Source organism: Euleptes europaea, chromosome 15 (assembly GCF_029931775.1).
Source record: "Euleptes europaea isolate rEulEur1 chromosome 15, rEulEur1.hap1, whole genome shotgun sequence".
Lineage (NCBI taxonomy): Eukaryota > Metazoa > Chordata > Lepidosauria > Squamata > Sphaerodactylidae > Euleptes > Euleptes europaea.
The window spans coordinates 820,018-835,586 of record NC_079326.1 but is presented as its reverse complement, the minus strand read 5'-3'; the positions used below and the strand labels follow the sequence as shown (position 1 = coordinate 835,586).

Sequence of the window (15,569 nt, the reverse complement as noted above, 5' to 3'; positions counted from 1 at the left end):
TTTCTATGAGCTCGACAGAAGTTAAAAGAATAAAAAGCCTCAGTTTCACAGGTGGGCAGTCATCTCTCCAGACAAGTGGACAAACTGTTGAAATTGTGCTTGTAACAAGACCCAAGAGAGCTATCAAACGCTCCCCTGAGTTAGCAATAGGCAGGCACACTCAAACATACAAAATTCAAAAAGTCACAAATTTCAGCTTTTCTTCCTAGCATTAATTCCACACCACTTCATCCACCCAGAGCACGTTAGGTGGGAAGCAACAGGGCACAAGGAGGGGCCCATTTCCCATTGAATTTTACAAAAATCTATTCAGTCCTCCAGGAGACAAGAGTTTTACTGACAGGCTGGAGGTCCCATTCTTATGGCATGTGAGGAAGCAATGCTGGCAACCAGAACTTGGGGAAAGAACCTGAATGTCAGCGTTTCCATTCCTTTCACTTCACATTGTGGGAGAGATCAACATTCAAGTAGATTCTTCCTCAGTAGTGTAGCGCCCATTTTGTGACCCGACTCCTCACAGAGGCTGCTGCTGCGGCACCCTCCCCCATCTGAGCACAGGTGCCAACGCCACTTGCTAGTTTGCCTTGAAGGCATCCTTTCGCCGTCGCACTTCCTTCAGCACCCGGGCCCGGAAGGTGTCCCAGTCCTCATCCCTTTGGCGCTGAATGCCCATGGCTTCCTGTACCTCTCGACAGTGAGTCCGCAAAAAGGGATTGTATTGTTTCTCCTCACTAATGGTGGAAGGACACTGTGAGAGAAACAGAATGGGACAAGTGCATTTAAATAAACAGAGACAACAGGTGGTGGTATCAGTCACCACCCCTTACAATAATTTACAATATCCATGTTTAGAGGAGCACAAATGGGACATACACTGGAATAATTCTAAAGGTGTTTCTATTTTACCTGTTGCTGACATTATTACACTACTGCACTGTTGTGCATTGTGTATGTGCAGGCAGGGGGAACCCACACACACACTTGTGGGGTTCACTTTGTTTTCCACTGAATCCCCTTCTCCACACTGCAGCCTCTCTCTCTCCTCCTCCTCCTCCTCCTAGCAGCCCCTGTATCCTTTCCACTTTCCCTGCTTGCTTCTCTCCTTCCCACTTACCACCCAACTTTTCTTTTATCTGCTCTAACTATGTTCTAACTATAACCTATTTTGTACTTTTCTGGCTTTTCTCCTCTTCTTCCATTTTCTTTTTCCCCTCCTTTCTATAAGCCAGATTTCAATCAAATACTTGTCAGGCCCTGGCCTGATTCCGTTTCCCAGGGTGTTTATGTTTTCAGTTCGGTCTCGTCTGGCACCTGGCAAATGTTGTGTCTTTGCCTGTGAGAACCTTATCAGGGTTGCCTGGCTACGCCAGGCGAGTATCTTGGTACTAGCGCTTTTATACCTTACAGCTTTCCCAGTAGAGTATTGCCAACTTTCCAAGCCTCTGAGCTGTCCTGCCTTTAGTCTGCATTCATAATAAAGAGTTTTACTTCAGACCTCAAGCTGGCTGAGTGAACCCTTGGGAAAGAACCAGAGATGGGATTATGAGCCTGACAATACTAAACATACAAACCCCCCAAATGGCTCGAATGAAAGATACACAGGAAAATCCCTAGACAGGTGTTTCCAGTGGAAAGGAAGAACCAGGAAGCTCCTCTTGGGCGAATGCCACAACACCTGCAGTGGACAGTTTTTAGAACGAAGAGGTTCTGGGGGAGAAGGGAAACATGCGTGACTGCACACCAAATGAAGGGAAGGGGGGAGGCCATTGAATCTTACATCCATAGAACATTCTAAATGACATCAACTATCCCCCATTCCAGTTCCAAGTGTGAAATGGCAGCTTCTGGTCTACAAAACCCATCTCTGTCTCTGCCTCTCTCTCTCTCTCTCTTTTACACACAGACACACACACTTCCTCACCGTGCTTTTCTTCTCAACCCGCTGTTGATTCACCCAGTGTAGTTTCTGCTCCAGAAAAGGGTTCTCTGCCTCCAGAAGACTGGCAAACATTAGACACTCTAAGGCATACTCGTGTCCTAAAGAAAGAAAAGGACATTAATGGTCAACCTGTGTTCAAAGCCCAACTAAACCAATGTTCTCTTTCAGCTCTTCTGATTCCACCAAAGCTCAAAGTGTGCTTTCTCTTATTCCCTACAATCACCACACTTGGAGTCCCATGGTGGTTTATTTATTAATTTGGAAAATACATCTGCCACGTCTCCAGAGACCTGCGTGGAGGTAGCCTGCATCTAAAAGGCATTAAAACAAAGCTCTTAAAAGCAGGTCAGGGACATAAAAACAGCTTAAAACAATCACAACGGAACTTAAAATGACATTGATAAAAACAGTCCTCAGGGCAGAAGCAGACCGCAAAACAAGAAAAAACACCTTAGCTTAAAAAGTCTGGGTAGAAAGGAATGTTTTTGCCTGGTTCCTGTCTCTGGCTGCCACCTGCCTCACTTCTGAAGGCAGAAGCACAAAGAACAAGACTTCAGAAGAGGATTTTAACCGGTGGGCTGGACAATATGGGTAGCTGCGTTTCTTCAAATACCCTAGCCCCCAAGCTATTTAGGGCCTTAGAAAATAAGAACCACTTTGAATCACACCAGGAAACAGATAGGCAGCTAGTAGAGATTTTTCAGCCCAGGGCTGATATGATCTCTGTATTCAGCAGTTCTTGTAGGCTATCCGGGCTGTGTGACCATGGTCTTGGTATTTCCTTTCCTGACGTTTCGCCCACAGCTGTGGCAGGCATCTTCAGAGGAGTAACACTGAAAGAGAGTGTCTCTCAGTGTCAAGTGTGTAGGAAAAGCAATATATAGTCAGAAGGGGGTTGGGTTTGAGCTGAGTCATTGTTCTGTAAAGTATTGAAGGTAATGTGCTAATCATTGTCCTGTAAGTATCAAGATAATGTGCTAATGAGGTTGTGGTATGTTAATGTGGAACCATTGTATCCTGAAGTGATCTGTTAACATGTGGAATTCCAAAGCTAATCCTTATGGCTATTGTGGACTGTAGTCTTTGTTAGTCTGGAGATTTCAGGACAGGAAGCCAAGCCTTATTCATTCTTAAACGCTCTTCTTTTCTGTTAAAGTTGTGCTGATGTTTATGAATTTCAATGGCTTCTCTGTGCAATCTGACAAAATAGTTGGTAGAATTGTCCAGTCTTTCAGTGTCTTGGAATAAGACCCTGTGTCCTGTTTGTGTCAGTCCATGTTCAGCCACTGCTGATTTCTCAGGTTGGCCAAGTCTGCAGTATCTTTCATGTTCTTTTATCCTTGTTTGTATGCTGCGTTTTGTGGTCCCGATGTAAACTTCTCCACAGCTGCAAGGTATACGATATACTCCTGCAGAGGTGAGGGGGTCTCTTTTGTCTTTTGCTGATCGTAGCATTTGTTGTATTTTCTTGGTGGGTTTAAACACTGTTTGTAGGTTATGTTTTTTCAAAAGTTTCTCCATCCTATCAGTGACTCCTTTAATAAATGGCAAGAATACCTTTCCTATGGGAGACTGTTTTTCCTGAGTTTTCTAATTTTTGTTTGGTATAATGGCCCTTCTGATTTCATTTCTAGAATAGCCGTTTGCTAGCAGTGTGTGATTTAGATGATTAATTTCTTCCTTGAGAAACTGTGGTTCACAGATCCGTCTTGCATGGTCCATTAATGTTTTGATTATTCCTCTTTTCTGTCAGGGGTGCTGGTTGGAGTTTTTGTGTAAGTAGCGATCTGTGTGAGTTGGTTTCTGGTAGGCCTTGTGACCTAACTGAAAGTTTGTTTTACGGATGACCAGGGTATCAAGAAATGGGAGTTTACCCTCAATTTCTTTTTCCATGGAAAACTGAATGTTTGGATGGATATTATTAAGATGGTTTAGAAAGTCCATTAATTTTTCTTCACCATGGCTCCAAATAGTAAATGTATCATCCTTGAACCTGAACCAGACTGTAGGTTTGTAAGGTGCCAATTCTAATGCTGTCTTTTCAAAATATTCCATGTAAAAGTTTGCTATTACTGGACTGAGAGGACTTCCCATAGCTACTCCATCAATCTGTTCATAAAATTCTTTATCCCATAGAAAATAACTTGTTGTCAAACAATGGTGAAATAAGGCTGTTATATCTTCGGGAAAATCTGTTTAATCAGTGAGATTGTGTCTTTTACTGGAACCTTGGTAAAGAGGGATACAACATCAAAACTGACTAATATATCACCTATCCAGGACTTCCACATACCCACACAACTCGGTTGATAAGCAGAAATAGAAATAGAGCTGGGAGTCATCCATATTTTGGTGACACTGCACTTCAAATCCCTGGATAATCTCTCCCATTGGTTTCATGCAGATTTTAGACAACATAGGGGACAAGATGGATCCCTGTTGGACCCTACAGCAGAAATACCGCAGAAACAAGCTGCAGTCCCCCAGCACCACCTTCTGGAATTGATCAGCCAAGTAAGAGTGGAACCACCTGCCCCCAACTCAGCCAGCCTCTCCAGTAGGATTCCACGGTTAATAGTACTGAAAGCTGCTAAGAGGTCCAAAAGAATTCAGGAGCGCATTCCCCTCATCAGTCTCCACTCATCAGGGAAAGATCATTTGTCAGCAAGACCAAGGCTTGGTCATGACCCCAGGCAGATCATGAGAGGGAGGGCATCTTGGCCATCTTCTGGACATGCAGTAGGGGTCACTGGAGGTGGGTGGGGGGAGGTAGTTGTGAATTTCCTGCATTGTGCAGGGGGTTGGATTAGATGTCCCTGGTGGTCCCAAGTCTATGATTCTATTATTCATTTCCATTCCAAACCTAGACCCGAATCTGGATTAATCTCTTCCAAGAATGCTTGAGGTTGTGTAGCCACCACCCACTTGAGCACCTGGCCCAAGAATGAAATGCTAGGTCATTCAGCTTATGTGAAAGGAGACATGCATGTTCTCCTTTGTACAATCTCAAAGCTGCTGAAGTAAGCCATAAGCAATATCACGGGGTGTGTCCCGAGACCCAGGAGCCTTCCACTGGCTCAGGACTTACAGACGCAGCCCCCTCCTCACCCTCGGGCACCAGCAGGCCTGAACCACAACCACCCGACCCTGGGAATTCACCTGCAGGGCGGGCAGCATGTCCAGCTGGTGCGGCGGCTGGGGAAGAGACGAGAGAGCGCCACAGCTCAGGACAAGGCCGGGAAGCCCCGCCCCAACAACAGCCAAGCTCGCCGTCCAGGGAGACACCAGGAAAACGCTGCAGTCCTGGGCAAGGCTGGGAAGCCACTTCATGAGCGCGGCAGGGGATACAGTCAAGCAGGGAAACAAAGAGGGCGGGCTGGGAGCATCTCGCCTGACGCCCGACCATGGCAGCAATGTTTCCCTCATACAGTGCTTCCTGGTACAAGGAGGCAGAGGCTGGAAATGACAGGGTCTCAAGGGAAGGCCCTTTGTAGACTCAAGGGACAGAGCCACCAGGGGAAAGGGGGGGAGCATTCCCCATAGATTGGGGAAGAAGGCAGAGGCTGGGGAGGATGGCAGAGTATTTTCTGCCCAAGAGTGTGAGGGAGCGAGAGAGACGAGCTGCAGCAACAAGACAGCAATTGTAACTCTCTGCGGGGAAGACGGAGTGAACTTAACTCCTTCACCCCTTTCTGAGGCCCATCAGCCAACCTACCCAATGGGGAAAGACACCTTGGATCCACTCCCCCCAGGGTGGCTGCCTGACAGTGTCCTGGGTACAACACGGATCTGCTGCCAGCATGGGAGGATCCAGGAAGAGCACCACAAGTGGTGGAGAACGTGGGCAGTTTCGGCCCCGCTGTGAGGCGCCACCCTATCCGCAACCCCCCCAGTCAGGTGGAGGCCTGCCAGAGCCCTCATAAGGCCAGCTACCTTCACGCCCCTGGCCACAACTGCGCCTTGGCCCACCCGCTGGATCCTACAACAGCGACACTTTCGAAGACGCCGCCCAGTTCCCAGCCATGGATTTTGCACAGTTTGGTCAATGGCTGGCTGAACACGACAAGCGGCTTTTCAGGGATTAAGCCCAGCAACAACAAGAAATGGCTCCCTTTGCAGTCGGAGCCAGTCGTCTGCCTTACTGTACCCTTAATGAAATTGGGCCCCGAGGATGAAATTGAAGGTTTCCTGGAGGCATTTGAAAGGACAGCAGAGCCCTCCGGGTGGCCTTGGGACCCGCGTCAGACCTGCATCCCGGGTCCTGACTTGACTGGCCCAGCACAGGGCCGCTCTCAAAGCTCTGTCAAAGGCGGAGGGCGCTGACTACGACCGTCTTAAAGCAGCTATACTGGCTCACTGCAAGATTATCCTGGGGACACATTGTCAAAAATTAAGGGTCATGACCTGGAGGAAAACGGACAGACCCAGGGCGTTTGTGACTGCCTTGTACAATGTGGCATAGCGTTGGCTAGCCCCGCAATCAGCCGAGGCAAAACAGGTGGCCGATCAGGTGGTACTGGAGCAACCATTAACAACAATCTCACCTAAAGCAAGAGACTGGTTGATGTGTAACAAACCCACAAACCTGATCGATGCCACAACACAAAAATGTCATCTCTTCCGAAGCAAGGGACCTGTGCAGTGAACCCCCAGTCGTGAAGCCATGGAGTACCCTGGCCCCAGAGAACCAGAAAGGGGGGGGGGAGTTTCAGCTGTCCCTGCAATTCCCTGCAGGGGTGGAACCATGGCTTCGGTGGACCGACCCTTGGCCTCACCCCGAGGTATCTATGGAAGGAAGGATGGCTCCAGGATGGAATGCGATCTCTGCTGGGAGGAATCCTGGCAGATTGGTACGTACTCTGCTCGACCCCCCGCCCCTGGTGGTGCCTGTGCGGTTGGCACTCATAGATCGTGGAAGTTCCATCTCAATGATCCGTATCCACCTGCACCCAAATGCTCTTCCCGTCCTCCGCCATGCCACCATAGCTGTTTCCATACACCCCTCGAAAAATACCTGGTGGTGGAAATTGAACTGGTGATACAGGGGCGACGCTACCGGATGGTGGTGGCACAAGTTAGCAACTTACCATTCCCTATCCTGTTGGGGAGGGATGCACCATTCTTACCCAAGGTCCTACAACAGGTGTGTCACAGCTCTTCTCCCAAGGAGGCCCTACCCCTAGAAACCCAAACACCAGAGTCGGAAAAGCCAGGACCCAGTCAGGCCAGAGAACTTGTAGATGGAGAGCTAGAAAAAGATGAGGCCTTCCGGCAAGCCCAAGGAGCCGATGGGTCGCTAGAAGCTTTCCAGTGCATGACAGCCGTGAGTGACAGGGAGGTGTTGGATGAGCAACGGGCAGGGAGATGGCCCCATATCCTCAAGAAGAGGGTGATGCAGGAGTGGGGGGTAGAGACCCATCAACTATTAATCCCCAAGGAATATTGGGCTTGCCTACTAGAGCTGGGACATGCCCATCCCTGGGCTGGCCACCAAGGGGTAAAGGGCCTGACAGCCTGATTTCTGTCAATTTTACGCAGAGGAATCTAGATTGCATTCACAGTCTCAATCAAGCAGAGGCATGTCCAGTTCTAAAATGGGAGGGCAATAGGGATGTCAGTTCAGCTGTCCCCACCGGTCATCCATGATCCCACTGAACAGTCCATTAGCAAAGTCTCTAGTGAATATTCTTCTCCCTACCCCCAATCAATGCAATGATATGCAGCAACTCCAGAGTCTGACATATAGGTGTGTAGTAAAAAGAAGCTCTAAAAGAGCTATTGCAGCATTCACCTGGCCACAGAAGTGTATCTTCCGCAAGGTCAGCTGCTGCATCTAGAGAAGCCAGCATTGTTTCTGGGGTCCCTTCAAATATACGGCCTACATGGATAAAGAACAAGCAGTTAATTTAACAAGGAACAACTAATCAGTTGCCCCTTTCAATCCCTTATTTTTTTTCACCTTCACCTAGATGCCTCTGTGCTCAGGGACAAAATTCCAATGTATTCCTTAGTGGTGGGAATCAAGATCTTCCTTGGAAACAGAGGTAGGAGCAGTGGGAACTTCTCTTCCTCATCCCACGCCATGTCCCCCTCAACTGCTAACTTACCACAGCCACAGAGGAAGAGGAGGTCTCCCGAAAAGAGAGAGGCTGGCCCTTCAAAAGGTTTCCCATCCAGCACATAGACCATGTGCCCCACCGTGTGTCCTGGAGTGAAGAGGGCTTTGAAGTTCAACCGTCCTATCATTACTGTGTCCTTGTCTGAGAGGGGACTGGAAAACAATAATGGGTCACAAGGAGGAAGGGGTAACCTGTAGCCAGCCTGGAAAATCTGTAGGGGCTTAGCATCCCATTCAGGATACCGGGGGTGTGTGTCCCCTGCTTGGCCGAACACTTCCTGTGGACAAAAGAGCAGCACAGCAACTCTACAGTGACTTTATTACAGCCCCCCCAATCAGGATGGGCTAACTTGAGGATTTGCTTTTCCATTCCAGGCTTGGCAGGGGTACATTTTATCTGTGCTCATCGCCAACAAGGGATCAGAAGTCACTCACTCTGTCAGTTCGGGGATGTCGTCGCAGCTGCTGCCATACACCCTACAGGAACTGTGCCGCCGCCGCAGTGCTGCGTTCCCACCACTGTGATCCCTGCAGGAGGATGCTCATTGAGCCACAAAGAATGCTCCTCTTTCTCACTGATCCTTCTCTCCCCCCTCCTGATTTCAGTGCCCAGAAAAAGGTTCATTTCCCATTAAGAGGTAAGGAGGCAGCTCCCTTCCAGCAGCCACAGTGGGGGTGGCGACCCCAAAGATGACACCCTCGCCCCGCCAATGCTGTTTACATTAAGAGGGCTGCAAAGGCTCAGCGGCACTCAGGTGTTCAGTTCACCACGGGAAAGTGGAAACCAGGGGGTGTCCTTACCAGTGCTTGTGAGTGCACAGGATGGCCTCCAGCGTCACCCCCTCTTCTTCAACAGCTGACTGCAGAATAAGGAAGAAAAATGCTTAGGAGAGCAGTTGCTGCTCTGCACCCCATAAAGGCCATCAATGATGCTAGCCTAAAAAACCAAGAACCTCAAATTTCAATGGCAGGAACACTTCTTGGTTTCCCTCCTCTGTCCTACAGGGACAAGGGGCCGCACAGCAAAAGCAGAGGCCTTCAGACTGTACGATGACTGGAGCCACAGCCCAACTGGGAAAGGGCCGGCCGGAACTAGTCTAGCAGACAACAGGATTCCAATGGGATCTCTTAGGTCATTTTTTCACGGAGGTTTGGCACGGTTTCGCCTTTGTTTTGCCCCGCTGCAAATTTTTGATTTTTCATGAACGCTTCGAGTTTTAGCAGAAAAACCGCGTCAACTCCGCATCTTTTCAAACCTGTGTTGGTCCGTTCTTTGTGGTTGCTACGCATTTTTTTTCGCTCCATGAAAAACGTTCCTGGGTTCGGACCAATTGTCCCCGCCCATGTCGGCTAATTTCTCCTCCCCTGTGAACGGCGATTGGCTGGGAGAGTTTCAAGCCCGGGGGACAGCCTCCCTCCAAGGCAGGACAGATCTCCCTCCTGCAAATCTAAGCCAAAACTCCCGTCACCCTTCTGAAGAAGGGCAGCCAGTCTGCTCTGGGTCTCCCTCCTGCCAGTGCAATCCTGTGTGTGTGTGTTGGGGGGGGCATCCTGAGAGTGGCAAATTCAAGCCAAAACTCCCGTCACCCTTCTGAAGAGGGGCAGCCAGTCTGCTCTGGGTCTCCCTTCTCTATCTGGATGGAAGTTCCTGGCAATGGATGGCTGGAGCTCTATGGGGGTGGGGCACAATGATGACTGCCTGTCAAAGTCTGGGAAAGAGGGGGCATGGCCAAGTATGGGTGGGTGGGGGAACAGGGAGCATGGTAAATAGAAAAGTTATATAAGGAAACCGGAGGGACTGGTGCTTTTTTTGGCTGGGGCTGTGTCCACAGAGGTGAACTGCACTGGGTAATCCACTGGGCGGAGTTGGGGCGGAGTTGGGGGCAGGCATAAACCATCAGCTTTTCAGAAGGGGACAAACCAAACCATTGTAGAATATTGCTTGCTTTGTTCCCATGAATAACCAAAACTACTTCTGGATTGACGGGGATATGAAAACATGAATTTAAATTGCGCCCATGAAAAATAAATTTAAATCGCTTTTTTTGTTTTGCTCCGCAGCAAGAGAGCATCAAAATCTTCCGTGAAAAGTGGGCCTATGTCTCTGGGGCAAGGGAGAGGGTGGCTTTGGGAAGGGCAACAGAAAGCATCACTAACAGCTTTGAAGGGCAGAAATACTTGTGTATCTCAAAGGCTCTCCTTGCCTAGACTTGAATTTTCCCCCAACATATGAGAAGAGGATCATCATATTTATTTATCAATTTAAAGCATTTTTATGCCACCTTTCCACCTAATCAGCTTTCACAAGGCAGAAAATATTTTAGCTTATCTGGCTGAAAAATCAATTCTATTCCACTTGGAGCAAAGGATGGATGATTAGACTCTTTCTAGACAAGCTTTTACTTCAGCATTAGGAACGGGGCAGAAAGAAGGGGAAGGCAGGGGAATGCCTTCATCCTGAACAGTCATTGAGCATTTCTAGTTCTGAACTGTGGCGCACAAGTGGCAGGAAAGGTCTTTGATTGTGCCTCTGCCGCTAGGAGTGATGGTTGCTTCCCTTGTCTGACTGAAAAGACCTCATGGACTGATACTTGATTTGTGGGGAAGAAGAAATCTGCTAATTCAACAGAACTGTTCAGGAGGGCATTTTTATAAAGGGAATAGTCTACTGTTTATTGTTTGCTCTTACTGCATTACGTTTTAGTTTTGTAATTCTATTCTTTTTTGCATTGTTTATGACATATCAGATTCGAGTCCGTTTGTGTGTTTTTTGGCATTGCCTCTATTTTTTGCGACCCTCACCCTACTGCATTGTTTGTTGGGTGTCACATACTAGTTGATTGAATTATCTTACACAATGTAATCTGCCTTGGGTCTCAGTGAGAAAGGCAGCCTATAAATAAATGAGTACCGTATTTTTCGCTCCATAAGACACACTTTTTACCTCCTCAAAAGTGAGGGGAAATGTCCGTGCGTCTTATGGAGCAAATGCCGGCTGGGCGCGTGTGCGTTGGGACGGCACGAGCCGGCGTTCCCCGCCCCGACGGCCAGCTGGGAGGCGGGCAGGGCCGCACAGAGCTGGCTGGGCGCGTGCGCCGGCTCACTCTGTGTGGCCCCGCCCGCCTCCCAGCTGGCCGTCGGGGCGGGGAACGCCGGCTCGCACCGTCCCAACGTGCACGAGCCCAGCTGGCTCTGAGCGCCCTGCCCTCCTCCCAGCTGGCCGTCGGAGCGGGGAACACGCTCCATAAGACAAGTTTTTAGAGGAGGAAAACAAGATTTTTTCTTGTTTTCCTCCTCTAAAAAATAGGTGCGTCTTATGGAAAGGTGCGTCCTATGGAGTGAAAAATACGGTAAATAAAACAAATTGTTCTAGGTCTCTGAATTAAAGTTGAGGAGGATTCCAGTGAACTGAATGCTATGAAAGGAGAGCAAAAAGCATGTGCAGGGGGCGATCTTCCCTGCCTTCCCACAGTGGCCTCCCCTATGGCCCCTGAATACTTGCAGCTGAGGATCAACAGGCACTCATGGGCAAAATGCCATGCAGCACAAGGGCTGCAGTGAGGCAGGGAGATCTGGCAGAATCACCCCCTATCCCTTTTCTTTTGGCAGAGGAAGTCCAACCAAACAAGTGCTACTCTAGTTGCCTCCAACAGCACAAGGGAGTCAAACTGCAGCAGTGTCAATTAAACACTTGTTTTCTTCGGCAGCATCGTCTTCCAAGGGTGAGTTATTTTTATTTTAGCCTCTCCTACTGCCTAAAGTGTTTCTTTCATTGTGATTCACGTGACAGCACTCCAAATCAGCAGGCGCCTAGACAAAACCCTTGAAAGGAAACTCTTGGCTCACCGAGGGATATCATTATTGTTTATAGCTGCCCTCACCCTTTCATTCAAAGTCTAGATATCAAACCCTTTTCCTTTGGGTACCTGGTCTGGCTGTCTCATCCATCATCCCTACATGTCTCTGCAGTGTGCAGCTGAACAAAGCACACAGCTGCTTCTTGGGTATAACAGGATGAGCCGGCTGGACAGGCGCCTTTGAAAAGGCAAGAGAATAGGCCCCCAAGCAGGAGGAACGGTGGTGCTCATCACGTGGGGTGTCTCTGACCTTAGAATGGCCCTGGGGGTGGACAGCTCCCACATAGTTGATTGCTTCCCAGCCCATCTATGGGGAGACAGAGCCTAAGTCCTCAGGGGGAAGAGGCAGTGAAGAGCAGAATATGGTGAGGGGAGAGTGCAGAAAATATTTCCTAGGGTGAGATATCAGGCTAAAACGAATGTATATAGTATTCTGAATAACAAATCAACTGCAAACATATAAAGGGAACTGTATGATGGGTTTTCATTCAGTGCCTCAGCAACATTCTACTGGCATCCATTCTACCAGAAGTGAAGCATCAGAGATGAGGCAGCTGCAGATAAATAACCTTGTTCCAAAAAGTTTTAAACAAGAACAGAGAAACAGGAGAGAGAGCGTGTGGGGGTACATCTAGGCTGAAAGACTTGAATTGGATTAATGGTCACAACTTTCCTCCAAAGAATGCTGGGAACAGTAGTTTGATGAAGGCATCGAGAATTCTCTAAATCCCTACTCCACTCACAGAACAACAGTTCACAGGGTTCTCCTAAGAGAATGAATGGCTGTTAAAACAGTCTATAGTGTAGTTATGCCCAGAGTACAGGGACTGGGTGTCTTCGCCAAAAATACAAACGTCATCTGTCATAAGGATAATATTTTTTTAAAAAAAACCAACAGTTTGCCAATTCTCAGTGGTAACCCATTTGCGGCCTGAAGTTGACTGCCTCACTCTGCCTAATGAAAGGGTGCCCAGGCTACAAACAATGCCTTGCTATCTATGCCCAGAGAGAGTCACGATAGTCCCACCATGATTCAAATGTCCATATCCAGAATAAAGGAATCCAGCCCACTCCAAGCCCTGCCCCCCCCCCCCCGAATAGTGGCTGGCTATGGGGCAATACCAATTTCCTCCTGTAGCACAACACATGTTTTGGGTTTATTTTCCTAGACCAGGCCCTTGCCTTAAGGGAGAAATTGGTCCACTTCAGTAAAGCCATTCATGTATCTTGCTTGCTCCTTTTCTCTGTTCATGCCATTCTGCGATCTCTTTAAGCATTAAATATTCCTCTATCGGGTGGGCTAGGCTCATAAGCCTATTTTGATAGCCATGAGTTCTTGCCTTGTGTAAAAGGCTAAACCAGACTAATTTACAGGCATATTGAGTGAGAAAAGAAACTCCAGTCTTGCTTGAGAGGAAGGGATAAAGTTCCCATCTGTTTGGTGGGTTGGCATGTCTCATTTTGCCCCCCTCACCTGCACAGCCAAAGGGTCAGAAGGATCCACAGCCACAGCACAGTTCGAGCCAGTGTCAATAACAAGATAGCTGTAGTTATTGGACAAGACAGGGATTGGCAGGATCTTCACTCCTGGAGTAACAGAGCAAGGAAGAAAGCAGGAAAGTCAGACAAACAGACCCCAGAAGACGATACTGCAAGTAATGGAATCCATGGGTGAAAATGCACCGTTGCTTTAGCCTCCTTAACTCCCTGTTTCAGCCAGGATTTAGCCAGGATCAAATGCACATTCGGCAAAACACAGGCATTTGATCCTGGCTGAATCCTGGCTGAAACAGGGACTAAAAGAGGCTAAAGCGACCGTGCGTTTTTGCCCCATGTCTCAGCCCTGCAATGCAAGTGAGAAACTGGAGCTTTGCAAGAACCATTCTAGATAGAGATGTGGGAACAGAAAAAAGTCTTTCCTAAGTACAGGACTGGTGGGTCTTTTAGCCACACTTTACATCACAATCACAATCTCCTTTATTGGCACTCTTTATATCCTTATTTACACCTTTCTCATCTCACATGTGCCCAGCCCCCCCCCCTTTTTAAAGGGAACATTTTATTTATTTATTTTACAGCATTTCTATTCCACCTTCCTCAGGGAGACTGAAGGTGGAACAGATAGGAAATAATTTATACAATAAAAAGATGCCTTGGATTGTGGGCAAAGTGCCTACATATTACCACTGCCCTACACAACATATTACCACATTACCACCTGCAGCCTGTCCTCAAACGCTTAGCATCAGGACTCGCACCCAGAACTCAGTCTGGGAAACTCTTTTTGGAAAATTTAACAGCGTCTGTCACCTGTAACAGTAGTTTGAGAAGGAAGTACAACAGGCTTTTAAAACAACTTTAAAGCGTATGATAGAACTCTAATACCACTGCAGCGAGAACCAACTAGGTCCTAGTTCTCACTGAGCTAGTAAATCTATATCCGGGCTGCACCACTTCAAACTGCCAGGAGGGTGGACTGAATGCTGCTCTTCCACACACACAAATAATTTCCCTCCACATTAGGGTTGCCAGCTCCAGGTTGGGAAATACCTGGAGGTTTTTGGGGCAGAGCCTGATGAGGGCAGGGTTTGGGGAGGGGAGGGACTTCAATGCCATAGAGTCCAATTGCCAAATTGGCCATTTTCTCTAGGTGAACTGATCACTATCGGCTGGAGGTCAGCTGTAACAGCAGGAGATCTCCAGCTACTACCTGGAGGTTGGCAACCTTAATTCACATAGAAAACCATGTTAAGAGAGATTTCTAGCCACGCTTTCCCCTTACATGCCAGCTCTTGATGTGGAGGCGTTCAATCCTGTGAGCCCCCATGTGCAGCCTAAAGTGGGCCCTGCCCAGACACAGGCTTTTACCACTTCTGTGAGAACGAGGCCTCTAACGCACAATGGATCTGCATATATCCACTCACTTTCACTACTGTGTGGGAGGACTGGGAAGAGGCTGAAGGGCCATCTAATTTTTGTTCTTAAAGATGGGGAAAAATAATTAAGAGGAGGAGGAAGAGTTGGTTTTTATATGCCGACTTTCTCTACCACTTAAGGAAGAATCAAACTGGCTTACAATCACCTCCCCCACACACACACAGCAGACACCCTGTGAGGCAGGTGGGGCTGAGAGACTGTGACTAGCCCAAGGTCACCCCGCTGGCTTCATGTGCAGGAGTGGGGAATCAAAGCTGGTTCTCCAGATCAGACTCCACTGCTCCAAACAACCGTTCTTAACCACTACACCACGCTAAGCCAAGCCAAGCATTAAGCAAATGAATCAAGGAACAAAATCAAAGCAGAAAATGTTTGTGATGCTTTGGATCGAGGCAATAGAGGTTGATAAACAAGCTATCTTAAGTGTTTCACTAAGACATTTTTGTCACAAATGGGGGCAAAAAAGAGATGACATAAAAACTGCACATTACACATATTGCAGCTTGTTGCAAGTTCAGCTCATGTCAAAGATCAGACTTCAAAAGGGTGAAACTTGATATGTCTCTTTCAACAGTTCAGCCACAGGCAGGTCTAGAACTCTGCACATGTTTAAAAGGGAAACCCTAACCATGGCAAAGTCTAACCCCACTAATTCAGATGGTATGTATACCGTATTTTTCGCTCCATAGCACGCACCTGACCATAACACGCCCCCCCC

General features: G+C 48.1%; 1 protein-coding gene across 1 annotated transcript in view; it reads right to left on the bottom strand.

Moving 5' to 3' along the window:
* Positions 1–560: 560 nt before the first annotated feature.
* The window catches only part of PNKD (PNKD metallo-beta-lactamase domain containing), a 50,276-nt gene continuing 35,267 nt past the window's right edge, over positions 561–15,569 (bottom strand). Inside the window, exons 3-9 of the mRNA XM_056861616.1 lie at positions 13,389–13,501; positions 8,859–8,917; positions 8,493–8,585; positions 8,047–8,210; positions 7,731–7,817; positions 1,922–2,037; positions 561–748 (exon numbers count right to left, since the gene is read on the bottom strand). Coding sequence (XP_056717594.1) covers positions 575–748; positions 1,922–2,037; positions 7,731–7,817; positions 8,047–8,210; positions 8,493–8,585; positions 8,859–8,917; positions 13,389–13,501 — 806 coding nt within the window. The 3' untranslated portion in view covers positions 561–574. The remainder of the gene's footprint in view (positions 749–1,921; positions 2,038–7,730; positions 7,818–8,046; positions 8,211–8,492; positions 8,586–8,858; positions 8,918–13,388; positions 13,502–15,569) is intronic.